Consider the following 18,343-nt stretch of genomic DNA (forward strand, 5'->3'; position numbering starts at 1 on the left):
TGAAAATAACAAAGAAAATGTTTTTTATGAGCTATGTACCAGTATTTTATGCCTAGGTAGGGGTCCTACTTTGGAAATAATTTGTACCCATTTTAGAGATCACATTTAGTTCCGCTTAGAACATTCTCATGTTGCACAATGTAAGCATGGGCTAAAGTGTACATTTTTGTAACTTTCTGTCTGTAAAATCTTTTTATGAGCACTTCTGTAATCTATTAACATAATTTCATGTTAAACATCCATACATTAACATTCTTAATAAATGACAGTAGAATAAGCACACATCTGATTGAGGAGTCAAGTGTTACAACCTGGCATTTACACTTTGTGTGGTGTTGGATTTGTCTGACTTTTTGTGTGGCCATAAACACATCACTGGCTAAGTGCCATGAGTGTGTGCCTGTGTTGGTGCAGGTGAGAAAGAGAGAGCGGCTGCTGTTGATATGACAGATGCCCGGTTTGTACGGCAGAATATAACCAGTTTTGCTGGATAGAAGTTTTTTACTAATGTTTTTGGTGTGGTTACAGCCGACAATAAACAGTTTTACTCAGTGATTGATGGAATTCCTGTCTTACCTAAAATAGTCTTGACAGGCGTTACAATAATTAAACAGTGTTGATGAACATTATTTTATCTGTTCGGGACGCTTGCTGTCACCTGTCACTCACATAGTTGCACCGCAAAATCCTACAGAACTAATAGTTGTTTTTTTGTTCAGAGTTCAGATTGGATTTGATTTTGTGCACAGCATAGATTTGCTGTGCACATAGGACGTGTGAGAAGTGCGCACTTTAGAGGGAACATTGCCCCTAAACCATTTTAAGCTCCAAACTAGAACTATTCTTTTTGGATACCGCAAGCACATCAAATTCTAACGGTGGGTTTTAACGTGTAGGTGCTGCCATTTCGGGTCCGAGTGCTGCGGGCGTTAGCCAAACCTCTGGATGACAAGAAGAGGCTGGTGAGAATAGAGGCGGTCCGGGCGCGAGGAGAGTGGTAAGATTGTACTGTCACTTGTCAAATGATCAATTACAACCGTCACAGTGTCACACAGGGTTACACAACCCAATGATTCAAGTATTCATGGAACTGAATTGGTCCAAACTGGAAAGAGCACCCACACTTTAGTCCAAAGAAGCAGACTTTAGGGTTCAAGTGCACCACACACAGCAAAGCTTGCCGCTAAGTGTGAATGGTGGGCGATACTGATGGTCTATAACCAGACTGATACTTTTTACTTCAAATGTCATGATCGTGGAATCATTTTGACACTAATGCAAAATAACAACAAACAAAACAACTTAGTCACCTATACACTGTTTTAATCCAATATAGTAGTGCTCTCTGAGGCTGAGCCAATCAGTGGCCCCGATACTGAACAGCGCGATCTGATTGGTTTGGTCTCCTCGAGTGGTGTAGTATTGATATTTTTATTTTGTTTACCCATTTGTATGCTTGAAAAGGCTTAATTTAGGGCAGAAACTTTGGTAAAATGTGCTTTAAAAGGGATGACAGTACTTGCAAATGAGACAGAGAAGTGTAAGCAAACAAGCTTACAAATAGACCACACAGCTCAGTGTTTAATGTTGAATTAACTTTTATTTATTTATTAATATTATATATATTTATTTTTACACAATTAACATGTTTTACCACATGAACACACCCAGAAGTACCGCACATTGGTACCGTTGATCAATTCGCAGTTCCTGGCTCTGTGTAGATTCAAATGTGAAATGTACCCATCCCTAACGAGGCCAGCACTAAAGCTAAAGTCTCCCTGGTATGGGTATGTACATCTCCCAAAAGAATCCAACCTGGAGCTGTGGAGACCATAAAGACTTTAATTGGTCAGTTTTTTACAATATTTTTTGGTGAGTATACCAATTGTTCAGACGGTGTACCACCCACCTTTGTCTCCTCTGATTTCTGGGCAACATTTGCGATAAAAGAAACCGATGTACGACATTGATTAGTTCCAGCTGCAACAACACTCCCCTTCTCTCTTTATTGACCATTGTTGGCCCACAACAAAGGCAGTCAGCAAGCGTTATAGTTGCTCACTATGGTGAAGAAACATTGTTGAAACATTGTAAAAGTAAACGATAATGAATAAACAAGGCAGTCATTTGAATTACCATCCATCCATCCATCTTCTTCCGTTCATCCGAGGTCGGGTCGCGGGGGTAGCAGCCTAAGCAGGGAAGCCCAGACTTCCCTCTCCCCAGCCACTTCGTCCAGCTCTTCCCGGGGGATCCCGAGGCGTTCCCAGGCCAGCCGGGAGACATAGTCTTCCCAACGTGTCCTGGGTCTTCCCCGTGGCCTCCTACCGGTCGGACGTGCCCTAAACACCTCCCTAGGGAGGCGTTCGGGTGGCATCCTGACCAGATGCCCGAACCACCTCATCTGGCTCCTCTCCATGTGGAGGAGCAGCAGCTTTACTTTGAGCTCCTTCCGGATGGCAGAGCTTCTCACCCTATCTCTAAATTATTAGAACATGCACACCCAAATTCCACATTGCAGTTAAATCTATTTATCAGTCATCTTGTTTGTCCTTTAGTTTATAGAAAAACACCCTGTAAAGAGTGTAAGTTGTAAATATTTCCAAAATTCCTCAGTTAACCTTCCCTTGAATATAATTGTTTTACTCTTGCGAGCTACTAATTACAGTTCTGTATTCTTCTCAACAATTTGTCTTCCTTACAGGTTTCTACTTGGAAGTCCTGGAGGAAGATGATTTTCATTGCCTCCCAAAAATCCTTCTTTCTAAGAGTAAAGAGACCGGAAGGAACCCCTTGAAGTGTTTGCAGTTCCTCGCTTCACGTCCCAACCTTATTTTGCTTTATTGAAAATGTCTGGACCGCTTATGTCTTCATAAACGCACAATCAAGGCTGGACAATCTGGTGGAGCGTCCATTGAAGTTTTGTTTTTGTTACATGCAGTTGTCCTCTTAAGAATGTAAGTGTATATTAATTATTACCACACCACAAAGTCTAGCATTTGTGTCAATTTACCAGAGCCTTAAAGTATTTTAAGATGTAACTTTGAAGTTATTTTAGTCTAATAGTCTATACCACGGGTGTCCAGACTTTTTCCACTGAGGCCCGCACATTGAAAAATCAAAGCATGCGGGCGCCATTTTGAGGTTTTAATTTTCAAAACCAATACAATATATCGATTTTTTAAAACATTTTGGGCTCCCCTCAAGTTATAGCAGGGTCTCAGTCAATGTAAGTCATATATTAGTTTTTTTTTGTGATTATTTTACGCTTCAATCTCAAGATCAACTTCAGATCTATCTGTTGATATAAAGTTGTATTTTGTTTTAGTTTTATGCCCTTTTTGGTAAAGAAAATCTTGTTTTTATGACAAAAACACAAAATATGCAATATTCCCCCCCCCCCCCCCCAAAAAATTACAAAGTGGAATATTTGATGCAAAGTTATTAGAGCTTGAAAAAGGTAAATTGGGATAGGCTCCAGCACCCCCCGCAACCCCGTGAGGCACAAGCGGTTGAAAATGGATGGATGGATGGATGGAATTCCTAACATTGATTTGATAACTTTAACAATGATACTTTATAAAAATAAACACAAAAATTATTCGGGATCTAGTGTGTTAAAAATAAGTCATACATTATTTGTTTTCACTTTCAACCCGTAAATCTCTGTCGATAATTTTTTAAATGTTTGTTTTAGGCCGTTTTTGTCATAGAAACCTTAGGTGTATTTTATGGCAAACACTAAAAATATTTCAAAGTGAAATATTTGATGTGGAGTAATTGAAGCCTTAAATAGGTCAGTAATTTATAACAACATTGATTTAGATTTTGATTCATTATTTTGGAGCAATGACAGTTTTAAAGAAAAACAACTGCCTGCTTGATGGTAGCTTTGTGTTAGCCAACTTTTTCTTGTCACATTTCACCTGTATGCTATTTTTTTTAATAAGATTTTTAGAATGTGCCACTGGCTGTTAAAAAATGAGCAGCGGGCTGCACTTTGGACACCCCTGGCACGCGCCCCAAAGCACAGCAAGTAATTCATTTAACAATAATACACACTTTATTAAAGCTTGACAACATCACACACACTTTCAGCAGAAGGTTTAAGGTGATCTTGAGAACAGTGTGTGACATTTCAAACTTGAGTTTGTAATCATATGTAAAACATTTTTATGAAAAAATGTGCAAAAAAGTCATATCAAAGATTTGTTTTTATTAAAAAGGACAGTGATTTAACGGAGCACTGCTCATATATTGTTGGGCATGATATCACTCACAGTTACAGGTTTCTATGGCATCTGCCTCTTGCAAGAATTGAATCTACTCTGGCATTGACATTTGTTTGCTCTTCCTTTTATTTGGCACCAGGACTTATCACCACCAAAGCAAACAAACACAAATATAACTACGATATGACTTACAGCATCCAGTTGTTCACTACAAAGTGCCACTTGTGCAAATGTTCTCAGTGTTGATGGGCTGATGTTGAAGACATTTCCTAATAAAACAACAAATGGATATTTAAATAATAAGCCATATTTGAGGAGCACAGCCATCGGAGTCACCTATTAGGCACAAAGGTCGTCCAAAAAGACACTTAAAAAGTCTTCCAGGGCATGGTTGTGATAATGGAACATACACTCTAGAACCTTTTATAATGCAAACTTAAACATACAACATAAAGGGAACAAGAGATTAACCTCTAGATGTGGAGAAAGAGAAAAATGCTGACCAGCAACACCTTAAAAATTATATATTAATATGATAGTGAGGTGTTTGGTGTGGTAGTGTGTAAAGAGGATCAGATGGCCATAGGGTCTCTTCTGGTGAAGGTGCAGTCCCACATGATGCCGTCACCTTTGGGAAGATGGCTCGAGGGTACGAGAACGCGTGTAAACCAGTGGCTGAAAAACAAATCACGAGAAGATTGCTTCTGGAAAAGTATGTTATTTGTTCATAGAAGTCAAATTACTTTTATAATATTTAAACTGTACACATATTTGCTCCCTCTAATAGAGTCCCATTAAGATCTGCATCAAAAAATTCTGCCTTTTTTAAAGTGTTACTTCCCATTTTAGGCAAACTATTAAGAGTTGCATACTTTTGCAGCAAACAGCAAAGAATTTGCATGCTGACCCGAATATAAGACGGTATTAAATACCTTAGGGGGAGGGAAAAATATGTTCAGGGTCTAGGGATTTAGGCAACTTCCTAATGGAGTCGCAGCTTTTCTTCTTGTCACTCAAACTTGAGAAATGCAGCATGACAAAGAGTGGAACTTAAAAAAGGTTTCATAAAGCTACGGAGTTATGATGCTAATTTTAAGATAACGGTGATTAATGAAGCAGTCATCAATTAACTGTAGAGCTGCAAAGAATTATATCTTTTATTATTAATCTATCAATTTAATTCAATACATTGAGTCTTGAAAAAGGGCCGTCATGCATATTTTCTTTGTAAAGGCTGCATTTTTGTATTGATACCACATTTTGTCTGAAAAAGAAACAGCAAGAAATATATAGATTTTTAATAAATTTTTTGTAAATGTGTGACATTTTTACAAAAACGGATAAATACGGTATACTCTTTGCATTGATGGATGTCAACATATTGTAGGTATGGGGGGAGGGGCCAAAAAGGCACAATGGAATTAAACAATAACACAAACATGTATCCCCGTCTCCATAGTAAATATATACCGTACAAAACTTTTCTTTTTAGCCTTTTACAAAATTAAGAAATATATCAAATTAACAAACATTTTGTTATGAATATGTATGTACTTCATTTGGTGTACCTATTTAAGTATTGTGCATCTTTTGTGTTAAGTGTGCCCATTTAAGTACAATATATGTAAAGTACAGTAATCCCTAGTTATCGCTGTTAATTGGTTCCAGAAATGACTGCGATAAATGAATTTCCTCCAATTATTATATTATAATATTTTCAGAGCAAGGAGCTTAACCTATTTACCCATTCATCCATTTTCTACCGCTTGTCCCTTTCGGGGTCGCGGGGATGGCTGGAGCCTATCCCAGCTGCATTCGGGCAGAAGGCGGGGTACACCCTGGACAAGTCGCCGCCTCATCACAGGGCCAACACAGATAGACAGACAACATTCACACTCACATTCACACACTAGGGCCCATTTAGTGTTGCCAATCAACTTATCCCCAGGTGCATGTCTTTGGAGGTGGGAGGAAGCCGGAGTACCCGGAGGGAACCCACGCAGTCACAGGGAGAACATGCAAACTCCACACAGAAAGACCCCGAGCCTGGGGATCGAACCCAGGACCTTATTGTGAGGCACATGCACTAACCCCTGTACCACCGTGCTGTTTCATAACCTATTTACTACCTTCTAAATAATTTTTTCAACTTCATGAGAGCCCTCTAGACATGAAATAACACCCTTTTGTCACCTTTATACTCATTTAATCCAATATAGTAAAGCTGTCTGAGGCTGAGCCGATCAGTGGTCACGATACTGAACAGCACACTGATTGTTTGGTCTCTAGTGGCCTATAATACTGCAATATTAATATTGAGTTTATTTACCTATTTCTTTGCTTTAATTCTTTATTTAGGGCAAAAATACTGCGGAAGATGCTTGAAAAAATAGAAAAATCTTAAAGTGTGATGTGGCAAGTGACGACTATATAATAATGAGGAAATAATTGGAGTTGTGGGACTGTACAAGCTTAGAATGAGCCCCCAATATGCAACAAATGTCTTCCGTTAAATGAAATTGACAAAAAGGTACATTCAACCCACCTGGTTTTCTCCACACCAAACAGAATCTTCCAATTCTCCATCTTTCCATGATGGTAAGGATTTCTGAACACCTGAAAGCCAAACATGAATGCTCCATGGTCCAGTTCTGACTTGATGCATCAGTTTCTCTACCTTGCCCAGCTCCTTCAGTCTTTTGGTCTCCTTGCGGTTGATGTGGCGCTCCACGCTGGTCTCCCCTCGGGTGATGAGCGCGGCTTGCCACAGGGTCAGCCCTCCCAGGGCCACCGCCACAGAGCTGCATGAGAAGTATGCAAAGTCAGACGGTGTGATTCGCAAGACGGATATCAAGTATGAGCCAGGAGGTGCTGCTCACCTGGTCAGCACCCAGAGAAAGATGACGCTCTTGTGGGCAGTCGTCTCTGTGGACGTGAACTGCGGGGGGGCTGTCTGATAGTAACTCTAAACAACACAAAATACGCTTCACTAATGTGGCACCAATACGTTGGTCATTGTTATTATTGAGGACCAAATTATACCTAAAATAGAAGAACAGCATCAAAAAAACACTACAGATCGACAGAATATCGGTGCCGATAGTAAAGTAGACGGTTGAGAAAAGTTGCCTTTTTTTCCTCCCCAGATTTCCCATATTTTGAAAAGCAAATGTTGACACTCCTCTGACCTGCAGCATTAGGCACACACCCTGATGTTGTTTGCTGCTGAATTAACCACAACATTTGTGCCACATTAAACATTGTGTAGCTACTGGTCCGACGTTTCATCAAAAATAAATAGATTAAAGGGGAACTGCACTTTTTTGGGAATTCTGCCTATCGTTCACTATCATTATGAAAGACATGATGACAAATGGATAAAAAAAAAACATTTTAACTTGTAAATAAAAGATCGCTTACAGTGGAGCCAATGGGAATCCCTCTATTTTGCCCATAAAATCTGATGAATAACCATCCAAAAAGCACCAGCAATACTCCCTTTTACATTTCGTGACTTAAATATTAACCAAGTATCAGTGATATTATAAGCGCTAACTGTTTTTTGTCCCTATGTTTACATCATCGAGTGGTTTGCTGCTTCCTCTCTCCCTCTAAGTTTATTGTAGATCATAAATCATGCTTCACACCTGGACAAAAGAAGTCTGTGAGTAGGTATTCCAACAAGTTGGTACACTTTGACAGTCATTTAGGACCCAAAACTGGCAAGAACAACACAAACAGACACTTGGTCCCCCGCACCCAGTTTCTTCGTGAGGATTATGAGTCATTCTTCATCTAAATGGGAATATATGAACATCCTCGCAGTCTGCATCCTAATGACCGCAGACCTTGTACAGTAAGTGATGTTTTTATTATATTTGTTGGCTCTCATAAAGTCTGCAGTAAACACAAATCAGTGACGAAGGTAAAAAAAAAGAGCAAATGTGGTGCGTTTTTTAAATTAATACGTTGTGTATGCTTAAAATGATCAAAATACGTCAATATTAATTGTTATAAATGAGCCCCTTACCACATTACATATATACTTATATATATAAAACCTTAATGGAGGGTTTAGGATTTTTGTAAGGGCTTTGTAGGCAGAATTAAAAAGTTAAAAGTACCCATGATTGTCACACACACACACACTAGGTGTGGCGAAATTATTCTCTGCATTTGACCCATCACCCTTGATCACCCCCTGGGAGGTGAGGGGAGCAGTGAGCAGCAGCGGTGGCCGCGCCCGGGAATATTTTTTGGTGATTTAAGCCCCAATTCCAACTCTTGATGATGAGTGCCAAGCAGGGAGGTAATGGGTCCCATTTTTATAGTCTTTGGTATGACTCGGCCGGGGTTTGAACTCACGACCTACCGATCACAGAGCGGACACTAACCACTAGACCACTGAGCAGGAATTGCGCAGCTCTCAGAGGCTCCATTGTAAGCAAACTTTATTTAATATTTAAAATGCATGAAAAAAATACCTCTTTCGTCATGTCTTTCAAAATGCTTGTGAACGACAGGCAAAATCCCCCAAAAAGTGCAGTTTTCCTTTAAAGTCTTGTCCAGCTGTTTACTGACACACTATTCATGTTTAAGAATATCATCTCCAAATAGCAGCCTCCTTAACTACTAATAACCCGCAATGGCCCTAAAAAAAAACGTATCGGTCGATGATCGATCTATCCTTTACTTTGTCTTTTGTGCCAATCAAAGGTCCTCCCTTAAAACAAGGCCAGCGTGGGCCTCACCTCGACAGCACTGTACGCCTCCAGGAACATGTCTTTGCTGCTGATGCTGCAGTAGATGCAGCCCAGGGTCATGTAGACGCAGAAGGAGAAGAAGTAGCGATGGTTGTAATGGCCCACGCAGTTGTTAAGCCAAGCTGGAGGCACATGTTCAGTTCAACAAAAGGGAGGTAGAAAAACAGGTAGAAATGCTGCATGTACTGCTTGTTACAAGGATACGGCAGTGGTGGTCCATCTTCAGAACACACCTGTAATGTAAAAGGCATTGCTGACATCAATAGACAATAGGAACTACAGCGGAACCTCTATTTACGAACCCCTCTTTTTTTTTTTAGAACTTTTTGATTTGCGGACCATTAGATTGAGCCAAATATGTCTGAGAATGCGAACCGTGTCTTTGTGAACAAACCCTTTATTTATTAATTTTGTGACCCGCCTGCAGCCATTTTGGTGTAGCCTTTCAGACGTCAATTGCTGCGCTCACTTCTCAGTGCTCCAGTGCGTGTGCCTTGTCAGTGTTTTTTCATCTTTTGACAAGTTTTGTTCATTTTGCTAACTCAATATGAGTCCCCAAAAGAAGAGACTCGCTGTAGAGTTCAAATATTTTTTTGCGAGGAGTACATCAATGGCGCTAGCAAGTAATATGGAAGAATCGACAAAACAGGCTTTGGACCAACCTTGGGCAAGTTTTTAATGGTGATGAGCCCAAACTTTTCTGGAAAAATATGCCAAAGCGGACTTATATCATCGTGGAGGAGAAGACACGAGCAAGATAAACCAATAAAGGATCACCTGCCCATCAGCGTCTCTTTCAGCACATACACTCGCTTCAGTCATTCACTGATGACAAAGTCTACTGGATTTTACTTTTTAAAATCTTCACCACTGTAACAATATGGCTGTTAAAGTGTGAATGTGAAGGATTGTTGTGATTTCAGATCATATTTGAGGGCACCAAAGGGACTTCTGTGTGCGCGCGTGTTGGCAGAGCAGCTGCATACAGGACAGTTGAGCTTGTCCTTGTTGTTGTTTTGGCTTGTTGATAAAGAGATAGTTGCTCTATTACCCCCTTGTTATGTTTGTTTGATATACAATACTGTATAGCACTTTATATTGTGTTCAAAGTGTACCAACCTTCACTAAAATATGGACTTTTCTCGAGGTTGGATCCCATTATTAGTCATTCACATCGACGTCCCACAGGGGTGAGTTTTTCCTTGCCCTTATGTGGGCTCTGTACAGAGGATGTCGTTGTGGCTTGTGCAGCCCTTTGAGACACTTGTAATTTAGGGCTATATAAATAAACATTGATTGTTTGATTGATTATTCATGTTTACATTGTTTCTTATGGAGAAATTTTCTTCAATATACAAACTTTTCTATTTACGAACCCTGTTCAAGAACTAATTAAGTTCCTACTCTACAGTGGTACCTCGATTGAATAGTGTCTTGAGATAAGAACGGTCTTATGCTTTAAGTTCCAAGCAAAAATTTGACTTACAAGCATCCCCGCCATTAGTTGGCATAGCAAATGTCACAGTGAACCCCAAAGATCCGACCAAAACATCTGGCTTTACTCGCTAACATTAGCTTATAGCTAGAGACTGACATAACTTTGTTTTTCCAACCATGGGAAGGAAGAAAGTGAGTGTGAAGTGGATCATATTCATTTAATTAAAGAAATAAATAATCGAAAACATGACCGTTTCATCCGAGTCGCCAACTTGGTGAAACAATTCAAATGTATCACTGCTAGTCTGCACCATACTGAAGCAGAATGAGTCTTAATGCCATTCAAGAATGTTAAAATAATATCACATTTATCCATGAAAATATGGAAGAACTGCTCATGATGTTTGACGGAGAAGCAGCTCGAAGGAGATAACCTTGGAAGTCCCCTCACCAAGGTAAATGTACATTATTACTTCATAAAACTACTGTAGTTGTTAGTCGTACATTCTGCTGTTTTATACAATATTTGTAACGTAACAGTTAGTTTTTCTTATTAAAAGGCATGTTACATGATAAAATTGTGCTGTTTTGGGGTGTTAAGCACCAATTAAAATTATTTAAATTCTGTACAATGAGAGACGTGGATTTTGACTTAAGAGCTCCGTCACATAACCGATTAAGCTTGTAACTTGAGGTAAAAGCACAGAGGATGCATCACCCACCGGACATGTTGCTATGATTATGAAACTTACGTGTTGCAGATGCTGCAGTGGTGCGTCCTGGCTGGTTTCGGAATGATACATTTCTTACAAAGAGACACAGAGGGAATATGGAAATTGTCCTAAAATAGGTAAACAAAAACAAGAGAAGAAGTGGTGGGACGTTAGCAAATGCAGCAAGGGAGGGTGGATTTGAGTTTGCATGTATTTGACATTAATTTCATACTAATTAATCTTGCAAAACGTTCTTGTGAATTAGGAGCACCATCAGAGTACCTTGGGTGGGTGTCCTGGGGAGGTTCTGGTGGCTTTGTAGTAATGGAAGACCACCATGATGAGAAGCCAGTGGCCACAGCAGAGGTGCCAGATGACCCAAGGCAAGATATAGGTGCTGAGGATTGTGGGTAGGACAAACAGATAGACGATGACCACAACCGAGGTCGTCAGCAGGATGACCAGAGAGACAAACACCTTAGAGAGAAAAAAGTAAGTAAAACCTTTAAAAGCAGAGATATTCAACTAGCTGCCCAGAGCTTGGGGAATGACACCATACCGGCGCCTGAGTTCAGTTCAAAACAAGTTTGCAGAACATTTCTAAAAACACGAGAGTGCTCCTGTTGTATAGAGGAACTTGGACCACTGTAAATACATTTCCATGCACTAAATTAGTCTGATTTCTCAAAAGTTTGGCTCTTTGCATTTGCACAAATGCAGCGTAAAGAGGTTTGTGTACGCTTTCTTCTCATAAAGAAATACAATCATGTGTGCTTACGGACTGTATCCCTGCAGGCTGTATTGATATATATTGATATATAATGTATGTACTGTGTTTTTATGTTGATTTAATTTAAAATATATATATATATATATACTGGTGGTTGGGGACCACTGATATACAGCACCTGCGTCGTTCTTTTTCATCTCATTCATATTTTGTTCGGGAGTCCAAATAAAGCCGACATTCTTTATTTCCTTAGCTACAATCTTAAATATCCGCTTCTTTTTCCCCCCTCATTGATGCACTTTAAAGTGTAACGTAATTTTGATTCCTCAAGCAAATAAAAAGTCTCCTCTTCATTGTAATTGTTGACTATGTTTTTATTGAGTAGTATCTGCTTCTGGGTTATATTACGTGCGTTGAGACTGGCGCATGCGCAACATGAAGGGTCCATTCCGGCAGCCCACAACCACTCGAGAAATAACCACTCGAGAAATCTGGTTTCCAATCGCATAGTCTAGGTGTTAGTTCTGTTTCTCAAAAGCCAAACATGATCAGATTAAGGTGTTTCCATGGCGTGTAGGATGCTTCTTTGAAACTGAATCATAACCCCATTTGAGAAATCAGACTAATTTAGTGCATGGAAATATAGTCCTTGGCATATCATTGCACTGACATTTTAGCCTATCTAGAAAACTGCAGTCCAAACTTGTTACTGAGGCGTACCTCAAATCACCCCTTTAAGTCCTTTCCTTTTTATCAGTTATAATGTGATTTATGGAACTAAGGTGTTGCCGAAGCTTGTTTACTTCAGATGCAGTCAGTAGTCATTTATTTACTTCTTTAGTTATACTAGTGTTGTTCCCCAAGGTTTCATTTTAGGTCCTCTCTTTTTCATCATTTGGGCTATTCAACTGCTGATCAGTCAATACCAATACCGATCACATGTATTAACTGTAAACTTTTCAATGGATTTATTGTGAGTGCTATTCACAGTTACAATATCAGCACAATATTTTAACAAGAATATCAATCTAATTACTCTAGTATAGATCCTATACTGATACACACCTTGGTACACACCACCTATTTATCAATTAATCAAACTTTAAATGAAAGAATAAATGTAACACCAAGTGTTTTACAGACTTAAAAAAAATACCCAGATGACCCATATCCCCCATTCACACACACACACACACACACACACACACACACACACACACACACACACACACACACACACACACACACACACACACACACACACACACAGACATACATTAATTTGTTTGTGTGTGAGTACAGAGGAGCCAGATGAAGAAACACTATCACAGGAGTCATCTGCACCAGGGGGGCTCAGACCACGGTCACCAGGACGCTGACACAAAGCGCCCCCAGAGCCATGGCTGATAACCCCTGATGCAGATAGCTACCCTCTGAGGAACGCTGAAAAGGAAAACAGTAAGAAACATGAGTAGGAATATAGGATCAAATACAAGTAAAACATATGAAGATCCATCCATCCATTTTCTACCGCTTGTCCCTTATAAAAAAAAGAAATATACAGTAAATACATAATAAATAAATAGAACTAATAAGATCAAAAGTAAAATATAAATAACTTTAATAAAATTAATAAATATTAGGTAAAAACCACATCAAAAAGGTGCGTCTTAACCCTGCTCTCAATATGTGTATAATGTTCAGCCTCGTCTTAATACTTGATAATGATACATAAGATATTATGAGATGCAGTTTATTTTCCGTAATGGAATAGCTCTGCATTGTGTAGGGAAATACAAAATTAGCTGATTGCTTGTCAGCTGTAGGACTTAATATATATATATATATATATATATATATATATATATGTCTATATATATATATATACAGTATATATATATTAGCCTTAAGGACACGTTGGGAAGACTATGTCTCCCGGTTGACCTGGGAACGCCTGCGGATCCCCCGGGGAGAGCTGGACAAAGTGGCTGGGGAGAGGAAAGTCTGGGCTTCTCTGCTTAGGCTGCTGCCCCCGCGACCCGACCTCGGATAAGCGGAATAAGATAGATGAATAGATGGAGCCTGAGGAGATCATCGTTTGTGATTGGCATTGAAATGTATTAATCGGCAATGGCGATCACAATAATTTTTTACGAAAAACGTCCAATAGTGATCAGTGGCAGATTGATCGGCGCATCCCTATACAAAATAACCCCGGATTTCCACTGAATCCGAAATGGCCCTGAACCGGCTTCACTGCATTCTGTTTCTGCTCCGTCGTGCAGCGAAATAGCGCAGACTTTTACGAGATCTCGCAAATACGCGCATAATCATGTGGTAAGGGAATTAGTAATACAAACGTTTATTCTGTCCTTCCGGAGAAGCGGAAGCTAATAAATTTGTTCCTGCCTTGATAAACCACTTTATTTTTTGCAAAAACAGCACTTCATCCCTGGCGATCGTATTACATAACCAGTACTCTGCTTTCCCAGTCTCCGTATCAGCTGATATTTGATGCATGCCCTTATATCCACATTTAGTTGACCGGGATATGCCTGCACATTATTCTTTAATTTTGGACCTCCAGAATCAGCGTGTCCTCATCAATTTGTGTCAACAAGATGAAATTAAGTCTGAAAACCTTTGACAATTTGACTTAATGTCCGTCGCCAAATGAACATATTTTACCTTTCAAAGTGTAAAATACAATGTGCCTTGAAGACGCAGTATTTTATTTTTTAAAAGTAAACCGGATACTTTATTCCAACACTAGCAGATTTTACTTCAATTGAACAGATTTGTTGTGGCGTCCGTCAAAAATAGAAGCTCTGCGTATATTTAGTGCTGGAATGCGGAACGGCAACGGCAGTTAAGGTTAAAGTTAAAGTTAAAGTGCCAATGATTGTTTCACACACACTAGGTGTGGCGAAATTATTCTCTGCATTTGACCCATCACCCTTGATCACCCCCTGGGAGGTGAGGGGAGCAGTGGGCAGCAGCGGTGGCCGCGCCCGGGAATCATTTAGGTGATTTAACCCCCAATTCCAACCGTTGATGCTGAGGTGACGTCCTGCTGGCGGTGGAAACTGACAAATTGACTTTAATAAAAACGGAAAGAGTTCGCCGGCGCGCGCGTGCCGGTCCGCGGCCATTTCGGACAAATGGTGAAGGGAGAATGTGGCCACCAGAACAATTATTTGAAAATCCCTATTTGGAAAAAATATGTTAATATTGATGAAAATAATTATCCAAGAAAGCCAAAGATTTTAGCTCAGTCAGCAATAAATACTCCACTCCATCTATCTTTAGCCTTTTTTTGATGGAACCACATTTTAGAAGGGCGATGACAAGAAGGAAACATAACATTCTGACCACAGAACTAGAAATTGCATCTGTGAGGATTAGAGGTGTCCGATAATGGCTTTTTGCCGATATCCGATATTCCGATATTGTCCAACTCTTAATTACTGATACCAACCGATACCGATATATACAGTACAGTCGTGGAATTAACACATTATTATGCCTAATTTGGACAACCAGGTATGGTGAAGATAAGGTCCTTTTTAAAAAAATAATAAAATAAGATAAATAAATAAAAACATTTTCTTGAATAAAAAAGAAAGTAAAACAATATAAAAACAGTTACATAGAAACTAGTAATTAATGAAAATGAGTAAAATTAACTGTTAAAAGGTTAGTACTATTAGTGGACCAGCACCACGCACAATCATGTGTGCTTACGGACTGTATCCCTTCCAGACTGTATTGATATATATTGATATATAATGTAGGAACCAGAATATTAATAACAGAAAGAAACAACCCTTTTGTGCGAATGAGTGTGAATGAGTGTAAATGGGGGAGGGAGGTTTTTTGGGTTGGTGCACTAATTGTAAGTGTATCTTGTGTTTTTTATGTTGATTTAATAAAAAATAAAAAATAAAATAAATTAAAAAACGATACCGATAATAAAAAAAACGATACCGATAATTTCCGATATTACATTTCAAAGCATTTATCGGCCGATAATATCTGCATTACACAGGTCCAAGGTCTGGCTGCTCAGAACAATATGTATACCAACAATAAAAGCTACCGGTATGTCTTATTTTCACACTTGTGTGACAGTTAAAAATGTTGGAAAGTGTGGCACTGTACATACAGTACTCACCACTCCAAACCAGCGCGTCACATTGTCCACGATCCAGTACACGGGCTCGAACACACAGTCAAGTAAAGTGTCTGAGTTGCTGAGGCTGTTGAAGTACAGCGATTTGAGCAGCAGCTTGCTGTATCTCCACAGCTCCACAACCCCACCGCCGGGCCTTGGTGGGCTTCTGACGACTCCTCCGCTTCTCTTTGGAGGGCACAATCGGCACCAACGCAGCGCTAGTCTCATGGCCCGGGAGAGCTGCCACCTCCAGCTGCTGCCCACACGCATACCACCACCACCACCTCTTCCTCGCCTACACACCCTGCCTTGCACAAACACACAAACACACAGACACACACACCAACAGTTAGAAACACAGGCGGCGTAAAAAAGCAGCTCATCGTAGCGAAACCGGGCGACAAGCACAGTTTCCATTGTGGAGTCTTCAGACGTCCACGCACGGCGAGGACTGACACAGCAGGCTTCTTCTAGAATTTGGACAGCAATCTAGCTACCTGCCACCTGTCAGTCAAATAAGAAAACTTAATAATTTAGAATGGCCAAACCTCGTATACAAATGCCAAGTGGTAACCTAATAAGAGGGACTTGAAAGGGAATGAATTATAAGAAGAGTGGGTATTGATTACATTGACAAGACGTGTGTGTTCTTCTAAGGAACGCCACTAATTATCTGAGACAAGTGAAAGTACTCCGGTTGTACCCTGCTGGTTTGACATTTATTATTTAATGAATCCTTACAAGTGTCATTATTGTCATTTGTACACAAGTTCAAATGCTTATTTTCACCAAGAAACTAGATAAGAACAAATCTAATCACTAGTGACAAAAGATAATTCAGGCAGTTTAGTAAAACTGACCAATCAAGTTATTGGCTGCAGTTCAAGTGTTCTGACTAGTGAAGCCATCTCCTGGAGGGTTATGTAAATACGCCCCACTCAGTTCTGCTTGATCATTAATCATACTGTACTATGTAAAAATGTTACATTAAAGATGTTTGTAATAATAAGTCCCCCCAAAATTTCGCAGGCTTTTTGGTCATTGTTGCAGCCTAAAATACCTAAATTTGCAGATGCTTTTTCTAAAAGTTGCATTTTTTTTTAGGCTTGTTTTTTTCTATAGCATTGAATCAGCTTGTGAGTTTAGGAATTTGATATCAATGTTTTAAGTGCTCCTCGTAACCTTAACCTCAAAAAGCACGGACTTTCAACAACAATTGGAAAACAAACACTGTATTGATGTTTTACAGACTTAAAGGGGAAATTCACTTTTTTTGGAATTTTGCCGATCATCCACAATCCCTATCTTAGATAAGAACACGGCTTTCTTTTTTGATGCATTCTAATTCGTAATATACGGCATGTATCCATAAAGCATTCTAAAAAACTTCACAAAACCTCCAACAATACTTCATTTACATGTCGTGACCTGCATATACTAAACCAAGTATTAGTGATATTGTTATTATTAGCGCTAATCCAGAGGAACTACATTTAGCAGCACTAATGAAGCCATTAAGCAAAGCAAGAGCAAAACACTGTCAAAATTCGCGCCCTTAGGAACAAGTGTACATAGTAAGTACACTGTACTGTACATACTAAGTGATAGTGTGTGGAGAAACACGATTTGGAACACAATACCCTTCTATCTATTGTGATAATTTGATACATGTATCTGGTTTTAAGCAAAGTAATTTAAATCAAAACGTCATCTACAACGACTGAACGCACCAATGTAATCAATAAAGCGGATCCATTCCTGTATGAAGAATATGTTAGCTAAATGCTAGCTGCCGCCATACAAAGCGTCTACACCGCGGGTTAATGCACACGCTGGTCCGCTGCAGACACACGTAAATGTTGACTTAACAGTACCTGGTCAAGTGAAAAGTGGACAAAGTGACAGCCCCACAGTCACGTCATGTTCCATAGAATCCCAGGGGAGCTCCAAATTCTTACATCAGTAAGAAAGACCGCTAGTGCTGCAAAGATCGTGTGCTAAGCACACGCTCCACTCAATATCAGTTTGGTATTGAGCTAGTCGTTTGAACAATCGCGTACCTTTTTGTTTTTTTATTGAATCTGATTCTAAATAAATATACATATCTTGGTTGTGATTTTTGTTATGTTTGTGTTTAATTACAAGCAACAACAAAAAAATGCAACGAAGTGACGCATCTTCTTTTTCGATGTTCGTTCATAGTGTGTGATGAGCGCAATGCATTTTGGGATATGTAGTTTTATTCAGTTAGTTCAAGTAAATGTTTGAGCTGGGTTTGAATACAAACAAAA

General features: G+C 39.5%; 2 protein-coding genes across 5 annotated transcripts in view; one reads left to right on the top strand and one right to left on the bottom strand.

Annotated features, from left to right (window-relative positions):
* mms19 (MMS19 homolog, cytosolic iron-sulfur assembly component) overlaps positions 1–4,343 on the top strand; it is a 27,079-nt gene extending 22,736 nt beyond the window's left edge. For both annotated transcript variants that reach the window (XM_062056141.1, XM_062056142.1), the window contains exons 30-31: positions 897–997; positions 2,708–4,343. In XM_062056141.1, coding sequence (XP_061912125.1) covers positions 897–997; positions 2,708–2,738 — 132 coding nt within the window. In that variant the 3' untranslated portion in view covers positions 2,739–4,343. The remainder of the gene's footprint in view (positions 1–896; positions 998–2,707) is intronic.
* Positions 4,198–18,164, bottom strand: zdhhc16b (zinc finger DHHC-type palmitoyltransferase 16b). 3 transcript variants are annotated; one of them, XM_062056145.1, is made up of 10 exons: positions 17,927–18,164; positions 16,044–16,360; positions 11,431–11,625; positions 11,188–11,276; positions 9,203–9,231; positions 8,987–9,120; positions 7,115–7,200; positions 6,913–7,036; positions 6,781–6,851; positions 4,198–4,910 (listed from the first exon to the last, which is right to left on the bottom strand). In XM_062056145.1, exons 2-10 carry the CDS (start codon positions 16,320–16,322, stop codon positions 4,808–4,810), a joined length of 1,110 nt encoding a protein of 369 aa, XP_061912129.1. In that variant the 5' UTR covers positions 16,323–16,360; positions 17,927–18,164; the 3' UTR covers positions 4,198–4,807. The 3 variants fall into 3 exon arrangements, with proteins under 3 accessions (XP_061912129.1, XP_061912128.1, XP_061912127.1); XM_062056144.1 differs by having other exon boundaries at positions 4,199–4,910; positions 16,044–16,356; positions 17,927–18,163; XM_062056143.1 differs by lacking the exon at positions 17,927–18,164 and having other exon boundaries at positions 4,201–4,910; positions 16,053–16,373.
* Between the last annotated feature and the right edge of the window lie 179 nt (positions 18,165–18,343).

The sequence above is a fragment of the Entelurus aequoreus genome, linkage group LG08, assembly GCF_033978785.1.
Source record: "Entelurus aequoreus isolate RoL-2023_Sb linkage group LG08, RoL_Eaeq_v1.1, whole genome shotgun sequence".
In the NCBI taxonomy this organism is placed as follows: Eukaryota; Metazoa; Chordata; class Actinopteri; order Syngnathiformes; family Syngnathidae; genus Entelurus; species Entelurus aequoreus.

Excerpts from the sequence above, each read along its gene's own strand:
- zdhhc16b (XM_062056145.1), bottom strand. The coding sequence starts at position 16,322 with ATGCGTGTGGGCAGCAGCTGGAGGTGGCAGCTCTCCCGGGCCATGAGA. Across the intron at positions 11,626-16,043 it reads GGTTTGGAGTGGTGAGTACT|GTGTTTGTCTCTCTGGTCAT; the intron begins GTATGTACAGTG and ends TTTCTCTCTAAG. Across the intron at positions 9,121-9,202 it reads GAAGATGGACCACCACTGCC|CTTGGCTTAACAACTGCGTG; the intron begins GTATCCTTGTAA and ends ATGTGCCTCCAG.